The sequence below is a fragment of the Danio rerio genome, chromosome 24, assembly GCF_052040795.2.
Source record: "Danio rerio strain M-AB ecotype USA chromosome 24, GRCz13ab, whole genome shotgun sequence".
Classification (NCBI taxonomy): domain Eukaryota; kingdom Metazoa; phylum Chordata; class Actinopteri; order Cypriniformes; family Danionidae; genus Danio; species Danio rerio.
In genome coordinates, this window is record NC_141044.1 from 9,207,501 (window position 1) to 9,230,000 (window position 22,500).

Sequence of the window (22,500 nt, forward strand, 5' to 3'; positions counted from 1 at the left end):
GTGCTGGATAAGTGGGTGGTTTAGTCCGCTGTGGTGACCCCAGAATAATAAAGAGACTAAGCCGACAAGAAATTGAATGAATGAATAATAAATTATTGTTGTTTTTAGAATGAACATAATAAACTTTAATATATATCTTGTACTAACACAGTAATGAGTCAACAGTTACCGTACATTCACACCGAAAGTAGCGAGAGCGTCCAAGGTCGCTCTGGCCGCCCTGGCAACAACGCGTTCTGCCTTCAACTCCGGCGGCGAGAGCTTCAAAACTCGCGACATTGATCAGTTACTGTACACTCCTGCATAAACCACGCAAAGCTAAATGTGTTATAACGTAAATGTAAAGAAGAGACCATTGTGTAATAAATACTAAACTTATAATGAGTAAACATGAGGTGGTTTTACTTTCAAAATGCGGTATAAATTTGTCCCGTTTTGGCGTTTTTAATTCTTTTGAACACATTCAGGTGCTGTTTGTCAATTTGACAAGGTGTCTAGGTTCGTTCATGCTGTCAATTTCAGAAGAAATGATCGAAAAAAAGGTTTCTAATAAACCGATGTGACAGCTGCAGGCACTGTGTGACGTGGATGCACGCGAGGGGGAGTCAGATTTGTTCGGGGAGTCAGATTCGATACATGTTCCTCCATGTCATGTCAGTGATGGGTCCATCTTGACGATCTTCTTTTGCACAAATCTTTTGTATGAATCATGGAGTGAATCATTTATTTGCGCACGTGCACATTTGTGCAAGTGGAGCTTGCGCGCTACCTTGGAGTGGTCTGTTTCGCGCAGAATGCGCACGAGTGGCCTCAAACCATATCAATATGAACGATATTGGATAATACCACATCGTGTTGGGGAATCATATCGATATATGCACAGAACTCGATATACCGCCCAGCCCTACCTCTTCCTATCTGATGGGTACAAGTGGTTGGACTTTTATTTGCCAAAAAGCCACCTCGAGCTGACTTTTGAGCTCATTGAGGTGGCCGGAATCAATATAGTCCCCATTAAAGCGTGAGTTGAAGAGGGTGTGAGGGCATTGTGCGTCAATTGAAGTGTACACATTTCATACTTCGAATCCAGTTTGTTCAGAATTTTCATTTTAAGTTCTGTGGTCATATTTAGATTACTCTAGTCTTAACCACAACCACAAGTAATAATGTACACATTAAGTATTAATCGACACAGTGGCAAAAGTTGAACTGTTTGGAAAATTGACCATGTCATGCCTATGTAGGAACAGCTGATGGTCGCCAAAGCAGCAAAAAATGGCAGAGGATCGCAAGCTCAGAATTGGCATGGGGCCGTATAAGATTCTGATGGTATTTTAAGCTTGAATAAAAATATCACGGTTTCACGGTATAACGGTATTATGATTATTGCTCTAAAATATGTTCTTTTTAAATGTCCGGGTAAAAAACTAAAACTTTTTTTCTCTTTTGAACACAATATATTTTATTTCGAGAAACATTTATAATATTTTGGAGCAGTTACCGTGTCATGCTAATGAATTATTGAATTTTGCTGTCTTCATTTGATTCAAAATCTGATTGTTTTACTATTTAAAATTACATGTCACGTGACCTCGCTAAGTAAGGCTGATATCTACTTCTGTGACCAATTTGGAGCCACATCTAATCTCTGGTCAAGTAGGACTATGAACTCATTTTTGAGCCTTGCTTTGCACTACATTGACAATGATTGAAAGATGCGCCAGAAATGCCTTGAGATGGCAAATAAAACTTGTCAGTGAACTGAGGTAGAGATCTGCGCGGGACTTGATTTTGAATCCGCTCCCGCCCGCTCCTCCCAGGTTTTAGTCCGAACCCGACTGCTCCCGTTTATATTCAGCATTTGTTGTCCCGCTGCCTGACTCGCCCCGTTTTCTACCTGCCGTTCCCGCTAACCGATGGGCGGGTAGGGGGTGATGGGGGCAACAAAACCGAAAACCACCCAACTATACAGAGTCCAGACAGCCTTTAACAAGCTGTCTGTATCAACACACAGACACACACACACACACACATAGACACAGAGCAACCAAGCAAGTGACACACAAACAGACAGCAACAGCATCACACTCTCTCTCATTCACACATTCATACACATGCACATACACACAGACAGCGACAAACAAGCTAAACACAGCATCACGCTCTCTCATACACACACATACATACATACGCGTGCTCGCTCGCTCGGGAGTTGGGAGCGACACTATTAGACCGCCCGCTCCCGTCTAAAATTACACCAGTTACCGATCGCTCCTGCACTTTTTTCGGAAATTGCAGACCTCTAGTATGAGGGCTATGATAAAATAATTGTGCAATAATCGTAATCGCGTTAAAACGTTCAATTAATCGTGATTTTGGTCAAGCCAAATCGCCCAGCCCTATATAGCACTCAGGAAGATTATTTTTTTTGCAGAATGGGAACAATACAGAAGAAACACAAGAGATTCCATTGTGGTTGCTCAAAGGGCAGTCCTTCGAGGCCAGTTTTTATTCAGGCATATAAAAGATGATGAATCATTGACCTAATCATTGGTCTAAACTGTTTGCTCGGTAGAATCGTATTGATCATATACGCAACTCTTTGTGAGCAAAATATTCCTGCAGCTGGAACATTCCAAACCTTTCAACTGATTCAAAACTACAGTCGAGCATGTGATTATATCAAGCACATACATTTGAAACATTCACTCTGGGTTTCTTTAAAAGAGCACAGAATAGAGTGGGTGCAAAAGTCAAACAAAAAGAGAGATAAAATTGAGAGCAAAAACCAGGGAAAAATACTGTATGTGATGTGATCTCTCTCTCTCTCTGAACGCGCTGAGGAGCGCTAAATAGCTCAAAAAAGGTTCATGTCAAAGTAAATCACATACCATATACAATAAAGCTGTATCAATGCATAGTTCCTGCCAATTCTGTGTAAACTACAGCAAGCAGAGTTTATTTGTTTATATATTTATTTGTATTGTGAAATGGCGGAGCGCGAGAAGTAGTATATACACAGGTGCACTGCGCCAGCATTTTTAAATAAATGACAATATTTAGCTACGATTTTTCCCACACGGAATCTGTGCACGCAGAATTTCGCAGATTTTTTGCAGATTTTCCATGGATTTTTAGCCCATCGTTGATTCTGTTTAAAATGTGTGTAAATCTATATTTATTCAGTTTTTTATTTTAGTGATATTACTGAATAATATGAGAATGTTTATCTGATTTAGGTATAATGCTGTTTGTACAGTAATATTTTCTGTCTTTTAGTAGATATAACATTCGGTGCCTTGCGTTGCTTAGCTACGTATTCAAAACAACATAAAGACTGCTTGACGTAAAGTAAATAAACCAGTAGAAATTACATAAGCATTACAATTTATTTAAATAATCTGTAATTTTAATAGGAATTGCATTGCAGTGAAAGTGGACCTAGCAGAAACGCAGGCTTAAAAGTATTGTGTTTACTGTATCCATTTTCCCTAAGTGTTAGTCAGTGTAGTTTAAGTGTAGTATTTATTATTATTTATTTATTATTTAATTTTATTTTAATATGTTGACCACCTATGTCAATGTTATACACATACTGTATATTTGTCTCTAGTTATTTTTCAAGTAATTTGTCAAGGCAGAGTATTACAACACATGATTCAAATAAATTAGTTTTCCCTTCAGGGGCTACAGGTATAAACTTAAAAGTTTATTGTACAGTCACTATATACATTAATATAAAGAAAACAGGTCATTTACGTTACTTGGCTGCAGTAGCCATCAGCCGTCACCAGATTCGCAATCTTTTTAAATGATATTAGGTGACGCAAATGCAGGTAGCTTTCTAGCAATCTTAACTGCAGTTGGAGTTGTTAGTAGGGCTTAAAAGGTTGTTCCCACACTGGCTGATTCTAACACTTCCTTCCTGGTGACCTTGATGAACACCCAATCATAAAGCTTCAACTTCTTGTCAGATTCAAGAGCTATGTTCTGCTCAATCTTGTGAGTTTCTGCATATTAGATTAGATACAACTTTATTGTCATTGCACATGTACAAGTACAAGGCAACGAAATGCACTTTAGGTCTAACCAGCAGTACAGGATACAGGTATAAGTTATAAAATGCAGTTATAGAAAAACTACGGTGAAATTTACAGATGGATGTACTATGAACATTATATACAGATTGTATTAGCTATGAACAGAGATTCACAATAAATGAACATATATACAGATTGTTATTAATAATCTGAAGTGTGCAGATAGATAAACAATTACAAATGCATAAGTACAGTCAGGCCCGTGCAGAGACCGTCCAAAGGGCATGTGCAGGATAAATTTTTTTGAAGAGCGGGTGGGGGGGTGAGAGGTTGTTGTTGCGTGCGTACTGAGGGTGTGCCGCGTCGCGGGGGCACTTTTGATCATTTTGTAAGGGCACTTTCTATCCAAGACTAAAAAGGGCATGTGCACTGCACAGGTTGAGCCCTATGTGTGCACGTGCCTGAGTACAGTGGGTATGTACATAATTACAAATGTCCATGTGCAGTGGGTATGTACAGTTCAAATAAATGAATCAGCGCAATGTAGTGCAATGAATATGTGCAATTTTTAAATGTGCAAGTGTTAAATAGTGCAGTGATTGTGAGGAGAATATGTTAGAGGGAAGTGGGGGGTGTATTCGGCGGGCAAAAGAGTCAGTGAGGGGCAGAGTTCAAAGGGGAGATAGCTCTGGGGAAATAGCTGTTCCTCAATCTTCTGGTTTTTGTCCGGGGGAGCCTGAAGCGCCTGCCGGAAGTGAGCAGGGTGAGAGGAATCCTTAAGAATACTGCGTGCTTGGTGCAGACAGTGTTTCTTCTGGATGTCCTCAATGGCAGGCAGTGTGATTCTTGTGATGCATTGGACAGTTTTCTCTACCCGCTGCAGTGCCTTATGTTCAGCAACAGAGCAGCTTCCATATCAGACTGTGACGCAGTTGGTCAGGATGCTTTGTATTGTGCAGCGGTAGAGGTTAGCTAAGACGGCTGATGAAAGCTGGTTCTTCTTTAGTTGCCTTAAGAAGAATAGGCGCTGATGAGCCTTTCTTGACCAGGCTGGGGGTGTTGATGATCTAGAAAAGGTCCTTTGAGATGTGGGTCCCCAGAAACTTGAAGGATGAGAAAGACTCAACGGCATATTCTTCTTTCAAAGTTGTTATCACTCTTTCTGTAGGTGATGCCGGATGGATATCAGTCAGAGATGAGCCAGAGACCCTACTACTAATTATTGGGAGGAGGTTTATCGTGACCAAACAGACCATTTTCATTCATTCAATCATTCATTCATTCATTGATTCATTCATTCATTCATTCATTTTCTGTCGCTTTTCTGGGGCCGGGTCGCGGGGGCAGTAGTCTTATGAGAGAACCCCAGACTTCCCTCTCCCCAGACACTTCCTCCAGCTCCTACGGGGGGATCCCAAGGCGTTCCAGGACCAGCCGGGAGACATAGTCCCTCCAGCTTGTCCTGGGTCTTCCCCGAGGCCTCCTCCCGCTGGGACATGTTTGGAACTACTCCCTTGGTAGGTGTCCAGGAGGCATCCAAAACAGATGCCCGATCCACCTCAGCTGACTTCTCTCGATGTGGAGAAGCTGCAGCTCTACTCTGAGCTTCTCCCTGGTGTTAGAGCTCCTCACCCTATCCATAATAGTGCGCCCTGCCACCCTGCGAAGGAAACTCATTTCGGCCGCTTGTATGCAAGATCTTGTCCTTTCGGTTATGACCCAAAGCTCATGACCATAGGTGAGGGTAGGAACGCAGATTGACCGGTAAATCGAGAGCTTTGCCTTGCGGCTCAGCTCCTTCTTCACCCCAACGGACCAGTACATCAACCACATTACTGCTGCCGCTGCACCAATCCGCCTGTCAATCTCACGTTCCATCCTTCCCTCACTTGTGAACAAAACCCTGAGATACTTAAGCTCCTCCACCTGGGGTAAGAACTTTCCCCCAACCTGGAGATGGCAAACCACCTTTTTCCGCTTGAGCACCATGGCCTCGGACTTGACCATTTGACCATTTTCAAATGGATTATTTTCTAGCCTTTTATGAATAACATACTAAATTATTATCGTTTTTTTTTACTATTAATCACATTTTTTCCCTTGTTTTTCTGTGCTTTGTCTCTGTTTCTGTTGTTTCAACATTCTCTAGCTTCCAAGTTTTCAAACTTATCTTTATCTCTTACTCTTTTCACTATCACTGTCATGAATGCATCACAACTTAAGCAGTCAAGTGTCCATCAAAATTACTTCCACTCAGCCAATTTTTGAACATTCTTTTTGTTTAGACTTCTCATATACACACATGGGCGTAAATCTGATTTAACAGTAGGGGTGACAATAAATATGAAATTTCTTTCAAGCATTTTTTTGAAGAGGACACAAATAATAAAGCCAAATTGTACTAATAAAGATATGTCCCCCCAGTTAAAAATGGTTCCATCATTATTATTATTATATTATTATATTTCCATACTCATAATAACTGACTTATTTACTCTACACTTGTTAAAATGACCGATCATATTGTAAATCAGTGAGCCTGTTCTCAAGTTCATCTGCTAAACAGACACAACTCCAAAAACATTTAAAAATTGTTCACCCCCCAAAAGAATTGTCATTACTCCTTCAATAAAAGCACAACACCCTTACCTGACACTGTGCCTGTTCCTCAATCATTTTCTGTGATTGATAATGTGACATTAGTATTTTCATAAGCACTCATTCTTAAAGCCAAATTGCTTAATATGTGAACTTTTTGTACTTGGCGTTTAGCTGCACGTAAAAATGATCTTATGTCCATTTTCTCTGTCATTTTATGACACTGCAATGCAAGTTTATTTATACTGTAGCACATTTTATACACAATGCTAATTCAAAGTGCTTTAGGTAAAGAATGCTAAACTATCGTAAAAATAATGACAATAAAAACAAAGAATTAAAAAAGGTTAACATTTTAATTTCAAATTAATTGAGTCACTTAAAACGGAATAGAAACTGATTATACAAAAAATACAGCGGGGTAAGTGTGCACAGCGTAGCACAGTGCTCATTTAGCAATTACACAGCTAAACAATATGCTAATTGTGGCTGTCAATGTTAACATTATGCCAAGTCATCACAAATGAAACAATGCATGGGAAACGACTTTAGCGTATTAAGTTGCAGTGCACTTAGCAATAAGCTAACGTTAACTAGATAAGTATTTTTAATCGCTCAGCAGATTCATGGACAATTACATCGGTAATCAGCATTTTTGCCGCAGCTAATTTATTAACGAGTCTGTATTAACTACATTGAAGAGAATCGCTTTATTTAAAGTGAATAAAATCCCCTACTTACTTACTGAAATTCAACATTAACTCAGCCGCAGCCGCACACCTGACGTGTGTAGGTGAGATGAGGGAAAGCACGCAGTGGACCGAACCACTCTCAGGAAGGGGAAGGGGAACTCACCTGTTTCTAAATGCATTTTCAATGATAAATGTGGTTTTCTTTCTACTAAGACAATTATTTAAGGTGTATATATATATATATATATATATATATATATATATATATATATATATATATATATATATATATATATATATATATATATATATATATATACTTTTCACAATTGAGAGTTTTTTTTATTTATTATTATTTATTTTATTTTTGGCGGTGGGGCAACCCTCGATTGGTAGGGGACATGTCCCCACCCCGTCCCCCCGGGATTTACGCCTGTGTATACACAGCATCTCCATTTACTACCACTGGACTATTACAGCAACAGTTACAATTTCTCATCTTAAGCGTCGGTCAACTCGCTGAAGTCTTACTGACCTTTCACTGTCTTGTGCTCCTCAGCGATCTTATTTAATCAGGATTATTTGCCCGTCTGTTCTTCTCAGCGAGCCTATTTAAACAGAACCAGTATAAAGTGCTCCTCAGCGATCTTATTTAATCAGGATCAGGTGCTGTTCTGTGTTCCTCAGCGAGCTTATTTAATGAGAACATGCATAGTGTACCAGTAGCGACCAGGGTTTTTAACTTATTTATCATGCTCCCAAGTGTCACCTAACTAATCTTAATACAGGATTATGGAACTGTTCTATATTTCCAAAATTTACCTCTGACAGAAAGCCATACTCTACCTTCAAATCAAATACAGTGTCACTTGTTAATGAGTTCAACATAAAATACTTAAAGACATAACTCTTGCCTAAAAATACTCATATTGAACACTCAATGGTATAATAATCATACTAGTTAGCTATGTATTTTCAATATATACAGTTTAATTCAGAATTATCAGCCCCGCTGATTTATTAACCCCCGTTTTTTCCCCCAATTTCTGTTTAACAGAGATGATTTTTTTTCAACTAATTTTTAAAACATAATAGTTTTAATAATGAGTGATTTATTTTATCTTTGTTATGACGACAGTTAATAATATTTTACTAAATATTTTTTAAGACACTTCTATACAGCTTAAAGCAACATTTAAAGACTTAATTAGGTTAACTAGGCAGGTTATGTTTGTTCTGTAGACCAGAGGTTTTCAAAGTGTGAGGCGCGCCTCCCCTGGGGGGCGCCAGAGCATGTCAGGGGAGGCACGGGAAAAATATTATATTATAAAAATATAATTATTAAGTTTAATTATTATATGTATTTTTTATTATATTTAAACGTTTTAATTAAACAAAGCTAAAAAAATAATACGTCAAAAATAAGAAAACCTTTTTTACCCAGAAGGCCATAACTGGGAATTCGTTTCTGTTTGACAAGCCCACCAATACAGGTATATGCCTGCTAATACAATGGATCGGTTTCTGAGACCCCCCCGATTCAAAGCCTTCAATTCAATTCAATTCAGCTTTATTTGTATAGCGCTTTTACAATGTAGATTGTGTCAAAGCAGCTTCACATAAATGGTCATAGTAACTGGAACAGTGTGGTTCAGTAACTGGAACAGTGTGGTTCAGGTTTTAGTGTTTAAGTTCAGTTCAGTTCAGTTTAGCTCAGTTCAGTGTGATTTAATCATTACTGAGAGTTCAAACACTGAAGAGCAAATTCATCGATGCGTAGCTCTACCAATCCTGAACCATGCGAGGCAGTGGCGACAGCGGAGAGGGAAAAAAAACTTCACCTGATGGGAGTGAAGAAAAAAAACCTTGAGAGAACCAGACTCAGTTGGGCACGACCATTTTAATTTCTCCGCTGGCCAAAAGTCTTGTGCAGAACCTTCAAGTTCAGGGCTTAAACCCAAAAGACGACGATATGATGATCAGTATTTGAGTTTAGGATTTACGTGGACAGGACCAGCTGATGAACCACGACCTTTATGTATGGTTTGTCAAGATATTTTGGCTAAAGACAGCATGAGACCCGCTAAACTTCAACTGTTTTGACTGGGATGGACAGTTCTTGGATCTGTTCTATTCATATTGAACAATCATCCTAGTTTTAAAAACGTTATATTAAAATACTTGTTATTACTCTGTAAATAATTGCACTTTCATGCAAATGCGTGTTTGGGAGGAGGGGGGCGCCAATAGATAAGTTGTTTCAAAAGGGAGGCCCACTGTCTTAGACTTTGAAAAACCCTGCTGTAAACTATCGAAAAAATATAAAGCTTAAAGGGGCTAATAATTTTGACCCTAAAATTGTGTTAAAAACATTAATAACTGATTTTTCTCTAGCCAAAATAAAACAAATAAGACTTTCTCCAGAAGAAAAAAAAATATGATCAGACGTACTGTGAAAATTTCCTTGCTCTGTAAAACACAATGTGAAAAATAAATAAATAAATAAATCAAAGGGGGCTAATAATTCTGACTTCAACTGTGTATATGTAATATATAGCGATACACCAATGCCATGGTTCAGTTCATGGTATTGGGACCACTATTCGATTCAGTTTAGTTTGCTAAGGGGGCAGGGCTTGCAGTGCTATGGGACACTAGATTCACTTTTGACTTAATAATAGCAAGTATTAGTGTTTCATACTATTTGTTTTTATTAATAATAATTATTAGTCATTATTAATAATTAAACAAAAACTTTGGCACTGGCTTTGCATGTTCTTGTTTAATGCAGTCATCTATCTATCTATCTATCTATCTATCTATCTATCTATCTATCTATCTATCTATCTATCTATCTATCTATCTATCTGTCTGTCTGTCTGTCTGTCTGTCTGTCTGTCTGTCTGTCTGTCTGTCTGTCTGTCTGTCTGTCTCTCTGTCTCTCTGTCTCTCTGTCTCTCTTTCTGTCTCTCTCTGTCTGTCCTGTATAAATCTATTGTATACATCAGTGACGAGTTTAGCATTTTTAGTTTATTATTAACCCTTATGTACTGTTATGAATGTTTCCATCCACTCTGGGGTGTTTTTGAGTCTTAATTTGGATACAACTCTGTGCTTCAGCAAATATAATGATTTTCGGTGACATCTTATTGTGACACGTCACCACCTTATAATTGTAAGGTTCTATCTGACATTTTTGTTAAAATTGAGTCATTCACATATTCTTATGAAATGACAACTTATTTACATTATGGGATATTTTTTATTAGTAGTTTACATTTTAAGACTTTTTATTTAAAAAACTGTTTGCTACAGAATGCAAAAACTTTAAAGCTCATCATCTCACAATCATTCAGAACACAGATAAAACTGATAAATAATTCCAAGGTAACGACGTATCTTCCCAATCTTGGCAAAACCACAGACAATCAAGAATACCTGATCATACAGGGTCATGGTTTAAAATAATAATAAAAAGTAGTGACAATGGAAGTCAATGGGGCAAAAACAGCCACCAACATAATGAAAGGGTAGTATATTTGAGCAATATGGGTTTGCAATTATTTATATAATAGGGACCTATTGCGGTTTGGTTTGGTTCGGTTTGAATATTGCTACACAACTTTTTTTTTTACATTTATGTATTTATAACTTTGTCTCCAACTGTATATTTTATCGTATTAATGTGTCAGCTTTTATTATTAATGGCTACCATGCTTTCTTGGTATTGCACTTGACATTCAAAATAAAAGAACTACAGAAAAGGTAAGAAAAAAAAACTCATATAAAAACTGCACAAATATATGCATATTACAAGACTACAAGTGTTTTTTTTTTACTTTGTTTCTGAAAATGTTCCTCTTGTATTTTGCCATATTCTCCCCCTTAATTGTCTCTTTTCTCTCTTAGGGCAGATTCGTTTCTGTGTTTTAATTGATTGAGTCTATATTTAGCTCCACATTCAGGACATTGGAACATGCAGAGTGCAAAGTCAAATGTGCAAAATACAAGCAGAGCGATGTATGAACTCACAGAATGAGTGCCCACGGGCAATATCTGTCCCTTATAGATTTACCTCTCAGATTGAAATTACACAGTAACAATACCTCTCACAAAAACAACTCACAACTGTGATCACCTCAAAAGGTCTTTGGCTTGAGGGATCTGAGAATTGTAAGTTAATATTTCATTAGTTCATCAAAATAAATGGACCACTTTATTTTAAAACAAGGTTTATCATTGCAAATCGTTGAATGGGTGTGTGTTAGTAACCACCTGAGTGGGAGAGCTGTGTATATCGAGTTTTGTAGTCATTTGCAGTAGGAAGTTGAACATGCAAATGGTTCAGGATGATAACGGATAAAATGACAGCACATACTGTTTTGCTGCAGTTGGTGGGTCGAAATATTTACTCTGCTAAAATGTTACAAAGCTAGGGGCGGTCCGATATTGGACGTTTTTGTGTTTTTAAGCTGTAGGGCAGTGGTGGGCAAACTTTTTAGACCCGAGGGCCATATCCAGTTTTGCAAAACAAGTGAAGGGCCACACGTCAAATCCTTAAAAAAAAAAAAAATGGTTATGGACGGATTGTAGAAAGATAGAAGACTGGTTAGTTAAACAATTAGACTCTTGTTGGTAAATATCAGTATCTGTTATCAATATGAAAATTAACAGATATCCAATGTAAGAAAGATAAAACTGAGGTGAAATGATTGTGTGTTGTTGACCTGGTAAGAACACTGGAAACTGCAGTTTGCACTAACTAAAGCTTGTTTACTGAAGATACAGTACAGCCAGTAAGTGGTCTGGGTCCAGTCTAGAGGTCATGAAAGCTCGAGTTACCTTTACTGCATCAGAAAGAGATAACGTTTTTTTAGTTTAGAAATAATTCTTAGCTAAACAGAGCTGTTTGTCCTGAAATTCAACACATACCTTAAATTCTAAATTTATTAAAAGTTATGTGTTTAACCACCCTAAAGTCTACCCCTGGACACGTGCAGTTCATGCAATAAAAGACGAAATTGTGGTCTATAGTAGTGTCACATGAGAAGCACTAAGATCAAGTAAGACTAAAGCCCTGTTCAGACTTCTCAATTTTTAATGTAAGTCACAACAGTCATGTTGTCAGATTATGGAATTTGGTACTAAATATGCCAGACAATTACAATTAAAAATGACAATTTAGTTAACAATTACTCGATGATCGACTAATTGTCAATAACCCTTTTAATTGATAGACCTTATTGATGACCGGTTAAGTATGGACATTTAAAGGATAAGTTATGCTTTGCGTTGTTAGACTCAACGACTTTACACACTGACTGGAATGAACCGCCAACTTATCCAGCAAGTTTTTACGCAGCGGAAGCCCTTCCAACCACAACCCATCTCTGGGAAACATCCACACAAACACTCATACACTACGGACCTTAATTTACCTGTATTACATGTCTTTGGACTGTGGGGGAAACCGTAGCACCCTGAGAAAACCCATGCGAAGGCAGGGAGAACCTGCAAACTTCACACAGAAATACCATCTGAGCCGAGCTTCGAACCAGCGACCTTCTTGCTGTGAGGCGACAGCACTACCCACTGCGCCACTGCCTCGCCCTATTTTATGTAAATTATTGTTTTATTTAACAAACCAGTTTGTGTTTTGGTGCAGAAGCATAGGGCTATAGCAGACCTTGTTTTGAAGCACTTCACCTAAAGTGCTTTTCGTTCTTCTTGTTTATTTTGTAGGAAACTGACCAACAAGAAATACATTAATATTAAGATATAAATTATACCTGATGAAATTTGTTCCAAAAATATACATTTTCAGAGAAATATTGCCTGTTTGAAGTGTTTTTTTTTTCGCTACACAATTGTGCTGTAAAGATTTATTTAGTTCCGTGGAAAATAAGGATTTAATTATTGCTTCACTGTAATTGTTTTATCACAAACCTCTGTCATATATTTGCTACAGTTTCAACATAAGTCATTATTTTAAAGACTATAATGGCTTAGACTTGAGCATCTGATGTTTCCTCAGTGCTGATGTGCTTTCCTCACTCGCAGCGAGTTCAGGTGAGGGAGTGTTTAATAAGTAAAAGTAGCCACAGTTTAGTTAAACCTGCATCAAAGTGGCTGAAAAAAATACAGCCAGTGGTTGTTTTTCCGGCAAGTAGTGGTATTACAGATTTCAAAGAAAAAATCTTAATGTTAAAAAGGAAACATACACTTGGCAACAGATCCGATCGGTGTCCTAACCAATGTCATTATATAATGTAGCCTAGATGGCACAAGCATTAGTTTTTAGTGGTGTTTTATAAACAAATTTTGGGAGAAGCATGATCAGTTTTGACGAGGCTAATTCATTATTTACAATCATTATATTGTCCAGTTAGCTTAAGACCAAACCCCAATAAATAGTCTCTGTTTTCTCTCCACTTCAGCATTGGCACATCCAATTGCTGTAACTATGTCCAAATAAGAAAATTCCCTGAGGATGACATGGCTCAGAGTTCCTGCAGGTCAGAGCTAATGACTGTAAATTAAAAAAAGTTGTTCATCTCAATGAGAGCAATATATATGCTGAGTTTTGTGACTATGGTTAAAACTTACCCCCACGTTGTTGACAAAATGTTTTGCTAGCGAGCATCCTGACCACACCCATGTTTGAACTTTTGCCAGTGTGTAACGGACCACAACTCTGTGTGTCAAATGTCAAAACATTCTAAGAGTTTTAAGAGCCTCGAAAGCACATGTGAAAAGTTTCAAAGATTCATCTGTTGTCATGGCAACAGTATTTAAAATATGAGAAAACCTTTCAGTTTCACATCATGCAGTTACACAAATTCAATGGAAGAAAAATGATGATTCCAGTGCATTTCCAGAGTGACACACTTGCTACTGTCAGTTGGTGGTGCTTTAACTGAGACTCACAATGGTCACATCAATGGGATCAGAATACTTCAACAAACACAATCCGGAATCTTGATCAGAATCAGTGACAAAAACAGTGATACACTGATTATTATGCACTTCCTTTACGTTGTACATTTCCTATTTATTATCCATTTTTATCACTTTTACATAGCTGGACCATTTGAGATTTGAAAAATCTGGTTTTAATTTAGCGTCTTCAATATGTTGACTTCAAGCTGAGGGATTTTGGTGATTGTCAGGTGGGTATGAAAGTTTTTTGGGCTGATGAGATCTACGTATGTGTGAATTTTGGTAACACTGGGTTAAACTGAGCAGATGTGAGAGTGGAGAGTGTGAGACTAATTCCTTAAAAAAAAAAAAACCTGTGACAGACGAGTGTCTGCATTGATTCCTCGGGCTAGCCTGAACACCTGCTAGTGACCTACTCAGACCTGCAGCTTCTCCATTACGGATATCCATTGTTCTCAAGCCTAAGGCATCTAGACTGCAGCTCTGCACTAAACATTTGGCCAGAGAAGAACTGGTTGTGCCCAGTTGAGTCTGGTTTTTGGTTGATTGGTGAAGTTTCGTGCCGCTTTATGCAGTGGTTTGCTTGGTTTGGGACTTGTTGAGCTGCACACTGTTGGATTTGCTCTTTAGTGTTTTGGCTTTCAGCAGTGACGTGTACATTACACTGAACTAAACTAAACTCAACTTAAAGCTGGACTGAGGTTACAATTTACCAGAACTAGAACATCTATGTTAAGCTGCTTTGACACACCTCTTCTTTTGTAAAAGCGCTATAGAAATAAAGATTAACTTAATTGCCTTGAAACTGTGTGTTACTTCAATTTAAAAAAAAGATACTCTGTCACTGGACAGAGAGCAAATCTTTATTCACAGAAGTGAAATGAAAATCTGTATTTATAACATAAAGTTATGACAGATAGGTGTGCGCTTTGTCTAAGACACGAATTCCACTCTTGTACTCCACTGGAAAACCAAAATGTTCCCACACAGGCGACTTAAATGTGTCAGGGGGATCTGCAATCTTAATACTTTGTGAAGCAGCCTTCATACAGTAACTGAGTGATCGCTCACTCAAGTCACATGATATGCACTTGGGAAATACTAACTTTAGAATATACTATTTAGAACAAAATCTCATCATTACTAATACAATTTAATCAAATGTGATAAAATAAAGATGTTTAAATTGGTTCAATTAGTTATAGGCAAGTTACGTCAACCTTAACAATGGGCAGCAGGGGGCGTGAGAGTACGCCATGAGAGTTTCGCGATACGTATCGTGGTTGGTGTATCACGATATTTCGGTTCGGTTTGTAATATCGTTACACCCCTACATACGAGTTGAGCTTGATGAAGGATACAGAATTATCCACATAAACCAATTAGAGAGAGAATGTGCGTGCGCTAAATATATGTTTTAAAACACAATCACAGAGTTCATTCATTTTCTTGTCGGCTTAGTCCCTTTATTAATCTGGGGTCGCCACAGCGGAATGAACCACCAACTTATCCAGCAAGTGTTTACGCAGCGGATGCCCTTCCAGCCGCAACCCATCTCTGGGAAACATCCACACACACATTCACACACACACTCATACACTACGGACAATTTAGCCTACCCAATTCACCTGTACCGCATGTCTTTGGACTGTGGGGGAAACCGGAGCACCCGGAGGAAACCCACGCGAAGGCAGGGAGAACATGCAAACTCCACACAGAAATGCCAACTGAGCCGAGGCTCAATAATAGTAACGAGGGCGCCTCCTATAACCACAGCATAACGTATTGTATGCGTTAAAAAATTAAAATGAGCGTAAACAGTTACAAATGTGACATCTCTCCAGGTGAGTCTGTCAAAACAGTTAAGAAGCGCAAGGACTTTAGCGGTTGACCATCTCCTCAGCCATATTAATTAAGGGATTCTCCTCTGCCATACTGTATTAGTGACAGCAATTAAACTTCATTCAATTCTTAGAAAGTGCAAGTTCATCTTTTCTGACGTCAAATGCAGTCTTATATGTAAAAATGCTTTCTCGGTCAGTATTCACATGAACTCTATATAAAGGTTGATTTGTGCATGATTTCTTAAAGGGACGTGCTGTTATTAATAAAAAAATAATTAATTTATTCCAATTTGAGATAAAGGCATGACTTAACAAAACATGACAAAAGTGAAGTGCTGTGAACTGTTTTCAGATGATGTGGATTTCCTCAGAAACCAATTTATTTTGATGTCAAACTATTCATTGCTAAAATAAAACTGAAACTTAAAGAGTTTTAAAATTCTGCGTTTACAATTGTTTATGGCCCACATTCTGAAAGCTGGGGTTATTTCAGCCCAAATTTGTGTCAGATGTAGAAGATCCCAACCACTGGGTTAATTTTTAAATAAAATGTAGGTAAAAAAAAAAAGTTGGTCCATAATTTTTTTTACCTAAATTTAGGATGAGTTATTTTTTAGTGTAAAGAATCATGACTGTTGCCCTCTGCTTGTTTTTTATTATTCATTACTGTTTTATGAGCATGAATTTGTAGGAGCTATGTGGATGATGTTATTTACCCTGAAAGACAAAAACTGTGTCATATTAAAAGTGTAAAAAGGTTTATTTTATCAACACCTAATACATTATGATGTGTGTTTTAGAAACTACAGACATAAAATGTTATTTTGTGGTGGTATACTGTACCTAACAGATTCTAGAGCTCTAAATGAAAATATTTTGTTGCGAAATATATAGTTGAAGTCAGAATTTTTAGCCCCCCTTTGAGTTTTTTTTTTTTTTCTTTTTTTTTTTTCCTAAATTATGTTTAACAGAGCAAGGACATTTTCACAGTATGTCTGATAATATTTTTTTTCTGGAAAAAGTCTTTTTTTTTTTTTCTTGAATAAAAGTAGTTTTAAGGTAAATATTATTAGCCCCTTTAAGCTATATATTTTTTCGATAGTCTACAGAACAAACCATCATTATACAATAACTTGCCTATTTACCCTAACCTGCCTAGTTAACCTAACTAACCTAGTTAAGCCTTTAAATCTCACTTTAAACTGTATAGAAGTGTCTTGAATCAAGTTTATTTTATCTAGTAAAATATTATTTACTGTCATCACGGCAATGATAAAATAAATCAGTTATTAGTTTTTAGTTTTTAAAACAATTATATTTAGAAATGTGTTGACAAAAAAAATCTCTGTTAAACAGAAATTGGAGGAAAAAAATAAACGGGCTAAAATTTAGGGGGATAATAATTCTGACTTCAACTGTATGTCAGTTTAGAAGCAGTGCTTAGGTGATCTGTGCTGGAGCGCCACCTGGTGGCCAAAACTTACACTACATAATAAAATAAACTTTAGGAAGAGTAAATAAAAAATCATTTAATGTCACAGTTGAATTGGTTAACAGTGTAGAATATATTAAAATTCCCTCTTACACTTACCCACTCATCTACACACACTTAAGTCTGTTTAAATTCATTAAATCCAGAGCTGCACATGCATTTTATTGGTGAAATCATGTGAAATGACATAAATCAAATTTTATGAGTTACACCTCCCTCTTATCTGTTTTTCAGCTTTCTGGAAAGAATCGAGTCTGTTCGACAGAATGACTACACTCCTACAGACCAGGTGAGGGCATTATCACACTACTGTTAAATCAGGGATGTCCAAACTCTGTCCTGAAGGGCTGTTGCTAGATTAGATATTGATGCGTCCGGATGTTAACAAGATTTATTTACATTATTTATAAAATTTCCTATTTTTTGTATTTTATTAACGTCTACCCCCACCCCAAGCCTAAACCTAACCGTCACAGTAACCTAAAAAGTGTAGTTGTACCAAGTATTATTTATGCCATCTATTAAATTACCCAATAAATTCCCTGCTGAAAAATCCAGCTTAAACCAGCCTTGGATGGTTGGCTGGTTTTTGGCTGGTCGACCTGCCTGGTTTTAGAGGGGTTTTGGCCACTTCCAGGCTGGTTTTCAGCCATTTCCAGCCTGGTCTTTGCTGGTCAGACTGGAAAGTGACCAGCTAAAACCATCTAAAACCAGCTTGACCATCCTGGTTTAAGCTGGACATAGCTGATTTTGGCTGGGCTCCCAGTCGGGTCAAGCTGGTTTTAGCTGCTTGTCTCCCAGCCTGTCCAGCTGAAACCAGGTTGGAAATGGCTGGAAACCAGCCTGGAAGGGGCCAAAACCCCTCTAAAACCAGGCTGGTCGACCAGCTAAAATCAGCCAACCATCCTAGGCTGGTTTAAGCTGGATTTTTCACCAGGGTGGTTTTTTTAACGCCCACCCCAACCCTAAACCCAACCGTCACAGTAATGTAAAAATATTATTCATTGTTAAACAGTGTCATAAAAAATGCTGCTATAATAATGTGCATATCGCACCTCCGGCCAGCCGACTTTACCGTCCTGATGGGCTAGTGTCCTGCTGAGTTTAGCTTTGAACTGCTGAGTCACACTGGACTTTTCTCCCCATAGACTTCCATTCATATGTAAGCAAATGCGTCAGACTGGAAACGCAGTGTCATGCGTTAAGTTTCGCAGTTCGCTGTAGTGCAAAGTTCAAGCTTGGTGAACTCTGACCTCCAAAATCGCATCACTTCTGTGCGTGAGACCAATCGAGGATCAAAACATCTCTTCTCTGGACAGAAATTCAAAACATGGACCAATCGCTCGCTTTTTTTTTTATGTCTAATAATCTTGTTTAATCCCGCCACTTTTCACATCGCTATACGACTGAATTTTGTATGCACATACACTAGTGTGACAGCTTAAGAGCTTGATTAGTTATCCCAGGTGTGTCTGATTGGGGTTGGAACTAAACTTTGCAGGACACCGGCTCACCAGGACTGATTTTGGGCATCACTGTGCTAAATTCTTATTAGCATTTAAATTTCAATCAACTGAGATTCTGTGCCTTTCTTTCAGGATTTACTGAGATGTCGTGTATTAACTTCAGGGATTTTTGAAACTCGATTTCAAGTGGACAAAGTAAATTTTCAGTAAGTCATTGAAGTTACATCATATATTTTACAACCTCAAATCAGAAAAAGTTGTGACAGTATGGAAAACGCAAATAGAAAAGAATGTAGTGATTTCCCAATTTACTTTGACTTGTAATTCATTGCTGACAATATGAACACAAAATATGTCATGTTTTGTCTGCTCAACTTCATTTCATTTGTAAATATACATCATTTCCTGTCAATCAGATCCGCAACACATTCCAAATAAAGGGACAGGAGCAATTTAGGGCTAGTATTCAGGTGAATTGGTTAAATAATGATGTGATTTGAAACAGGTGATGTCAACAGGTAATTGTAATTATGAGTTGGCACAACAGCAGCATCCAAGAAAGGTCTAGTCCAGGGGTCAGCAACCCGAGGCTGTAGAGCCGCATGCGGCTCTTTAGTGCTGCCCTTGTGGCTCCCTGGAGCTTTTTCAAAAATGTTCATAAAGATGGGTTAATATAATTTTTTTATATTATATGTTTTAATATGATTTCTATTGGAGGACAAACATTTTTAACGTTTTCAAATGCTGTAAAAGTGTGTAGAATTAATATTTAATTTCAACATTTCTGTCAACGAAGATTTGCGTCATAGCCTGCGACACAGGTTTCTATCAGCAGGGCGGGATGCCAGGCAGGTGGCTGTTGTAAACAAACCGGGAGATGATAAAGCATGGAAAACCGTTCACAGATGGTGACTACATGAAGGAGTCATTCATCAACATACTAGAACACCTATTTGCAGACTTCAAAACCAAGAAAATACAAAAAATTAAAGATATACTGTACCTCTCTCTGCTAAGACATTGAAGGAAAGGGCTATTAAAATGGCAGTTAACATCACCGATCAGCAAACCAAGGACATTAATTCAGTGCCAGCATACTCAATTGCCTGTAATGTGACCGATATTCAATGCGCTTTTATGCAGGTATGTGAACTCTGATGGGCCGCAAGAAGAAATGATCAAATTAATACACTGAAAGACCAGAGGCTGTGCTGAAGTGTTTAAATGACAACTAAATAAACACTAACCACCTGATTTCAGTGGCTATTTAATCATGAAGGCTCATTATGTATTTATAGCCAACTTAGTCGTTTTTATTGTAGGCTAATATAGCTACTATAGATACATACAGCATGCGTTTCCTTCATTATAAGGCTTATATAAGGCTTTACATTTTTTTGCGGCTCCAGACCTATTTGTTTTTTGTTTTTTTTGGTCCAATATGGCTCTTTCAACATTTTGTGTTGCCGACCCCTGGTCTAGTCCTTTGGGAGCAAAGATGGGCAGAGGATCGCTAGTTTGCCAACAAATACATGAGAAAATTATTGAAATGTTTTTTTAAAAAAAAACAATGTTCCTCAAAGACAGATAGAATTACAGTATATTAAGATATTTTCCCTTTAACAGTGCATAAATAGGAAGAGGAAAAAAAAGGAGGAAAATAAAACTTTTGACAACACTAATTTAGATGACAAACATTGCTTGGTTTATTTTTTTTCTTATTTACTTCAAATCATCAATTATGTCTTAATCATTCATTCATTCATTCATTCATTTTTGGCTTAGTTCCTTCATTAATCAGTAGTCACCACAGCGGAATAAACCACCAACTTATCCAGCATATGTTTTACACAGCGGATGCCCTTCTAGCCACAACCCAACACTGAGAAACACCCACACACTCTTGCACACACTCTCATACCACCAATTTAGGTTACCCAGTTCACCTGTAGCGCATGTCTTTGGACTCTGGGGGAAACCAAAGCACCTGGAGGAAACCTATTCAAACATGGGAGAACATGCAAACTCCAGACAGAAATGCCAACTGACCTAGCCGGGGCTCGAACCAGCGACTTTCTTGCTGTGAGACGATTGTGCCACCCACTGCGCCACCGTGCTGCTGTCTTAATTTTTATTTATGCTTAAATTAAATATTTATTTATTAATTTATTTCTGTCTTTCAGTATGTTTGATGTGGGCGGTCAGAGAGATGAGAGGAGAAAATGGATTCAGTGCTTTAATGGTGAGCTTCAAAAGTGTGTATGTGTTTAAGCGATTTACATGGACACGTTTGTGTAACAACCTCTAGGTATTACAATTTTGAGTTTGTTTATGAGAACATGCATTGTGTCTTTGTAATTTAAAACAATTCAAAATCAGAATTAACTGGGTTTTTTACATTCAAAACTTTGGGATAATTGTATAATGGCCTTTTAATTCTTCAATCAAAATCTGAAGTCACCATTTGTTTGGCCTCATGTCATTCCATTTAAATAAGGCTTTGGATAAAATTCAAAGCACAAATTAAGTTGTGGAATGAACCCTAAGAGGTTTTTGTAACTCAGTTGAAAGTCCAGGTAACCCAAACCTTGGAGATTAAAAATGTCTTGACAAGATAAATTATTCCTTTATGTAACAACACAATTCATTTAGGCTTTTATTTGCCACCAAATGATAACTAACACATATTTGTGCATGCAGCCCAAATTAAATCTGTTATCTGAATTAAACGTCTCGATAAGTTCTTCCCAAGTTCAATTGAAAAAAATTTGTTTGTTTTTTGTAAATTTTTAAAATAAAATTCAAGTCTTTAAGAGGACATTTTTTTTTAGCAGAAAGGCCCCTTTAGTTCAGGTCTGTTCCTGGAGGCCAGAGGCTTTGCAGAGTTTAGCTTTAACTCTTCTTCAATACACTTATCTGACTCAGGAACTCCAGGAACTGAGTTTGACACCCCTGCTTTAGGTGTTTTATATATAGTTGAATTATTAGTCCCCTTGGATTATTAACCCCCCTCGTTTAATCTTTTTCGCCAATTTCTGTTTAACAGAGCGAAGATTTGTTCAACACATAGTTTTAATTACTCATTTCTAATAACTGATTTATTTTATCTTTGCCATGATGACTGTAAATAATATATGACTAGATATTTTTCATGACACTTCTATACAGCTAAAAGTGACATTTGAAGGCTTAACTAGGTTAATTAAGTTAACCAGGCAGATTAGGGTAATTCAGGGAAAGTTATTGTATAATGATGATTTTTCTGTCGACAATCTGGAAAAAAATAACTTAAAAGGGCTAATAATTTTGACCTTAAAATGGCTTTTAAAAAAATTAAAACTGCTTTTATTCTAGCCAAAATAAAACAATTAAAACTTTCTCCAGAAGACAAAATATTATCAGACATGCTGTGAAAATATCCCTTGCTCT

At 37.5% G+C, this 22,500-nt stretch overlaps 1 protein-coding gene across 1 annotated transcript in view; it reads left to right on the forward strand.

The window, feature by feature from the left end:
* The window catches only part of gnal (guanine nucleotide binding protein (G protein), alpha activating activity polypeptide, olfactory type), a 69,683-nt gene that overhangs the window by 37,926 nt on the left and 9,257 nt on the right, over nucleotides 1–22,500 (forward strand). The window contains 3 exon segments of the mRNA NM_001007339.2: nucleotides 17,840–17,894; nucleotides 19,204–19,277; nucleotides 21,255–21,313. Coding sequence (NP_001007340.1) covers nucleotides 17,840–17,894; nucleotides 19,204–19,277; nucleotides 21,255–21,313 — 188 coding nt within the window.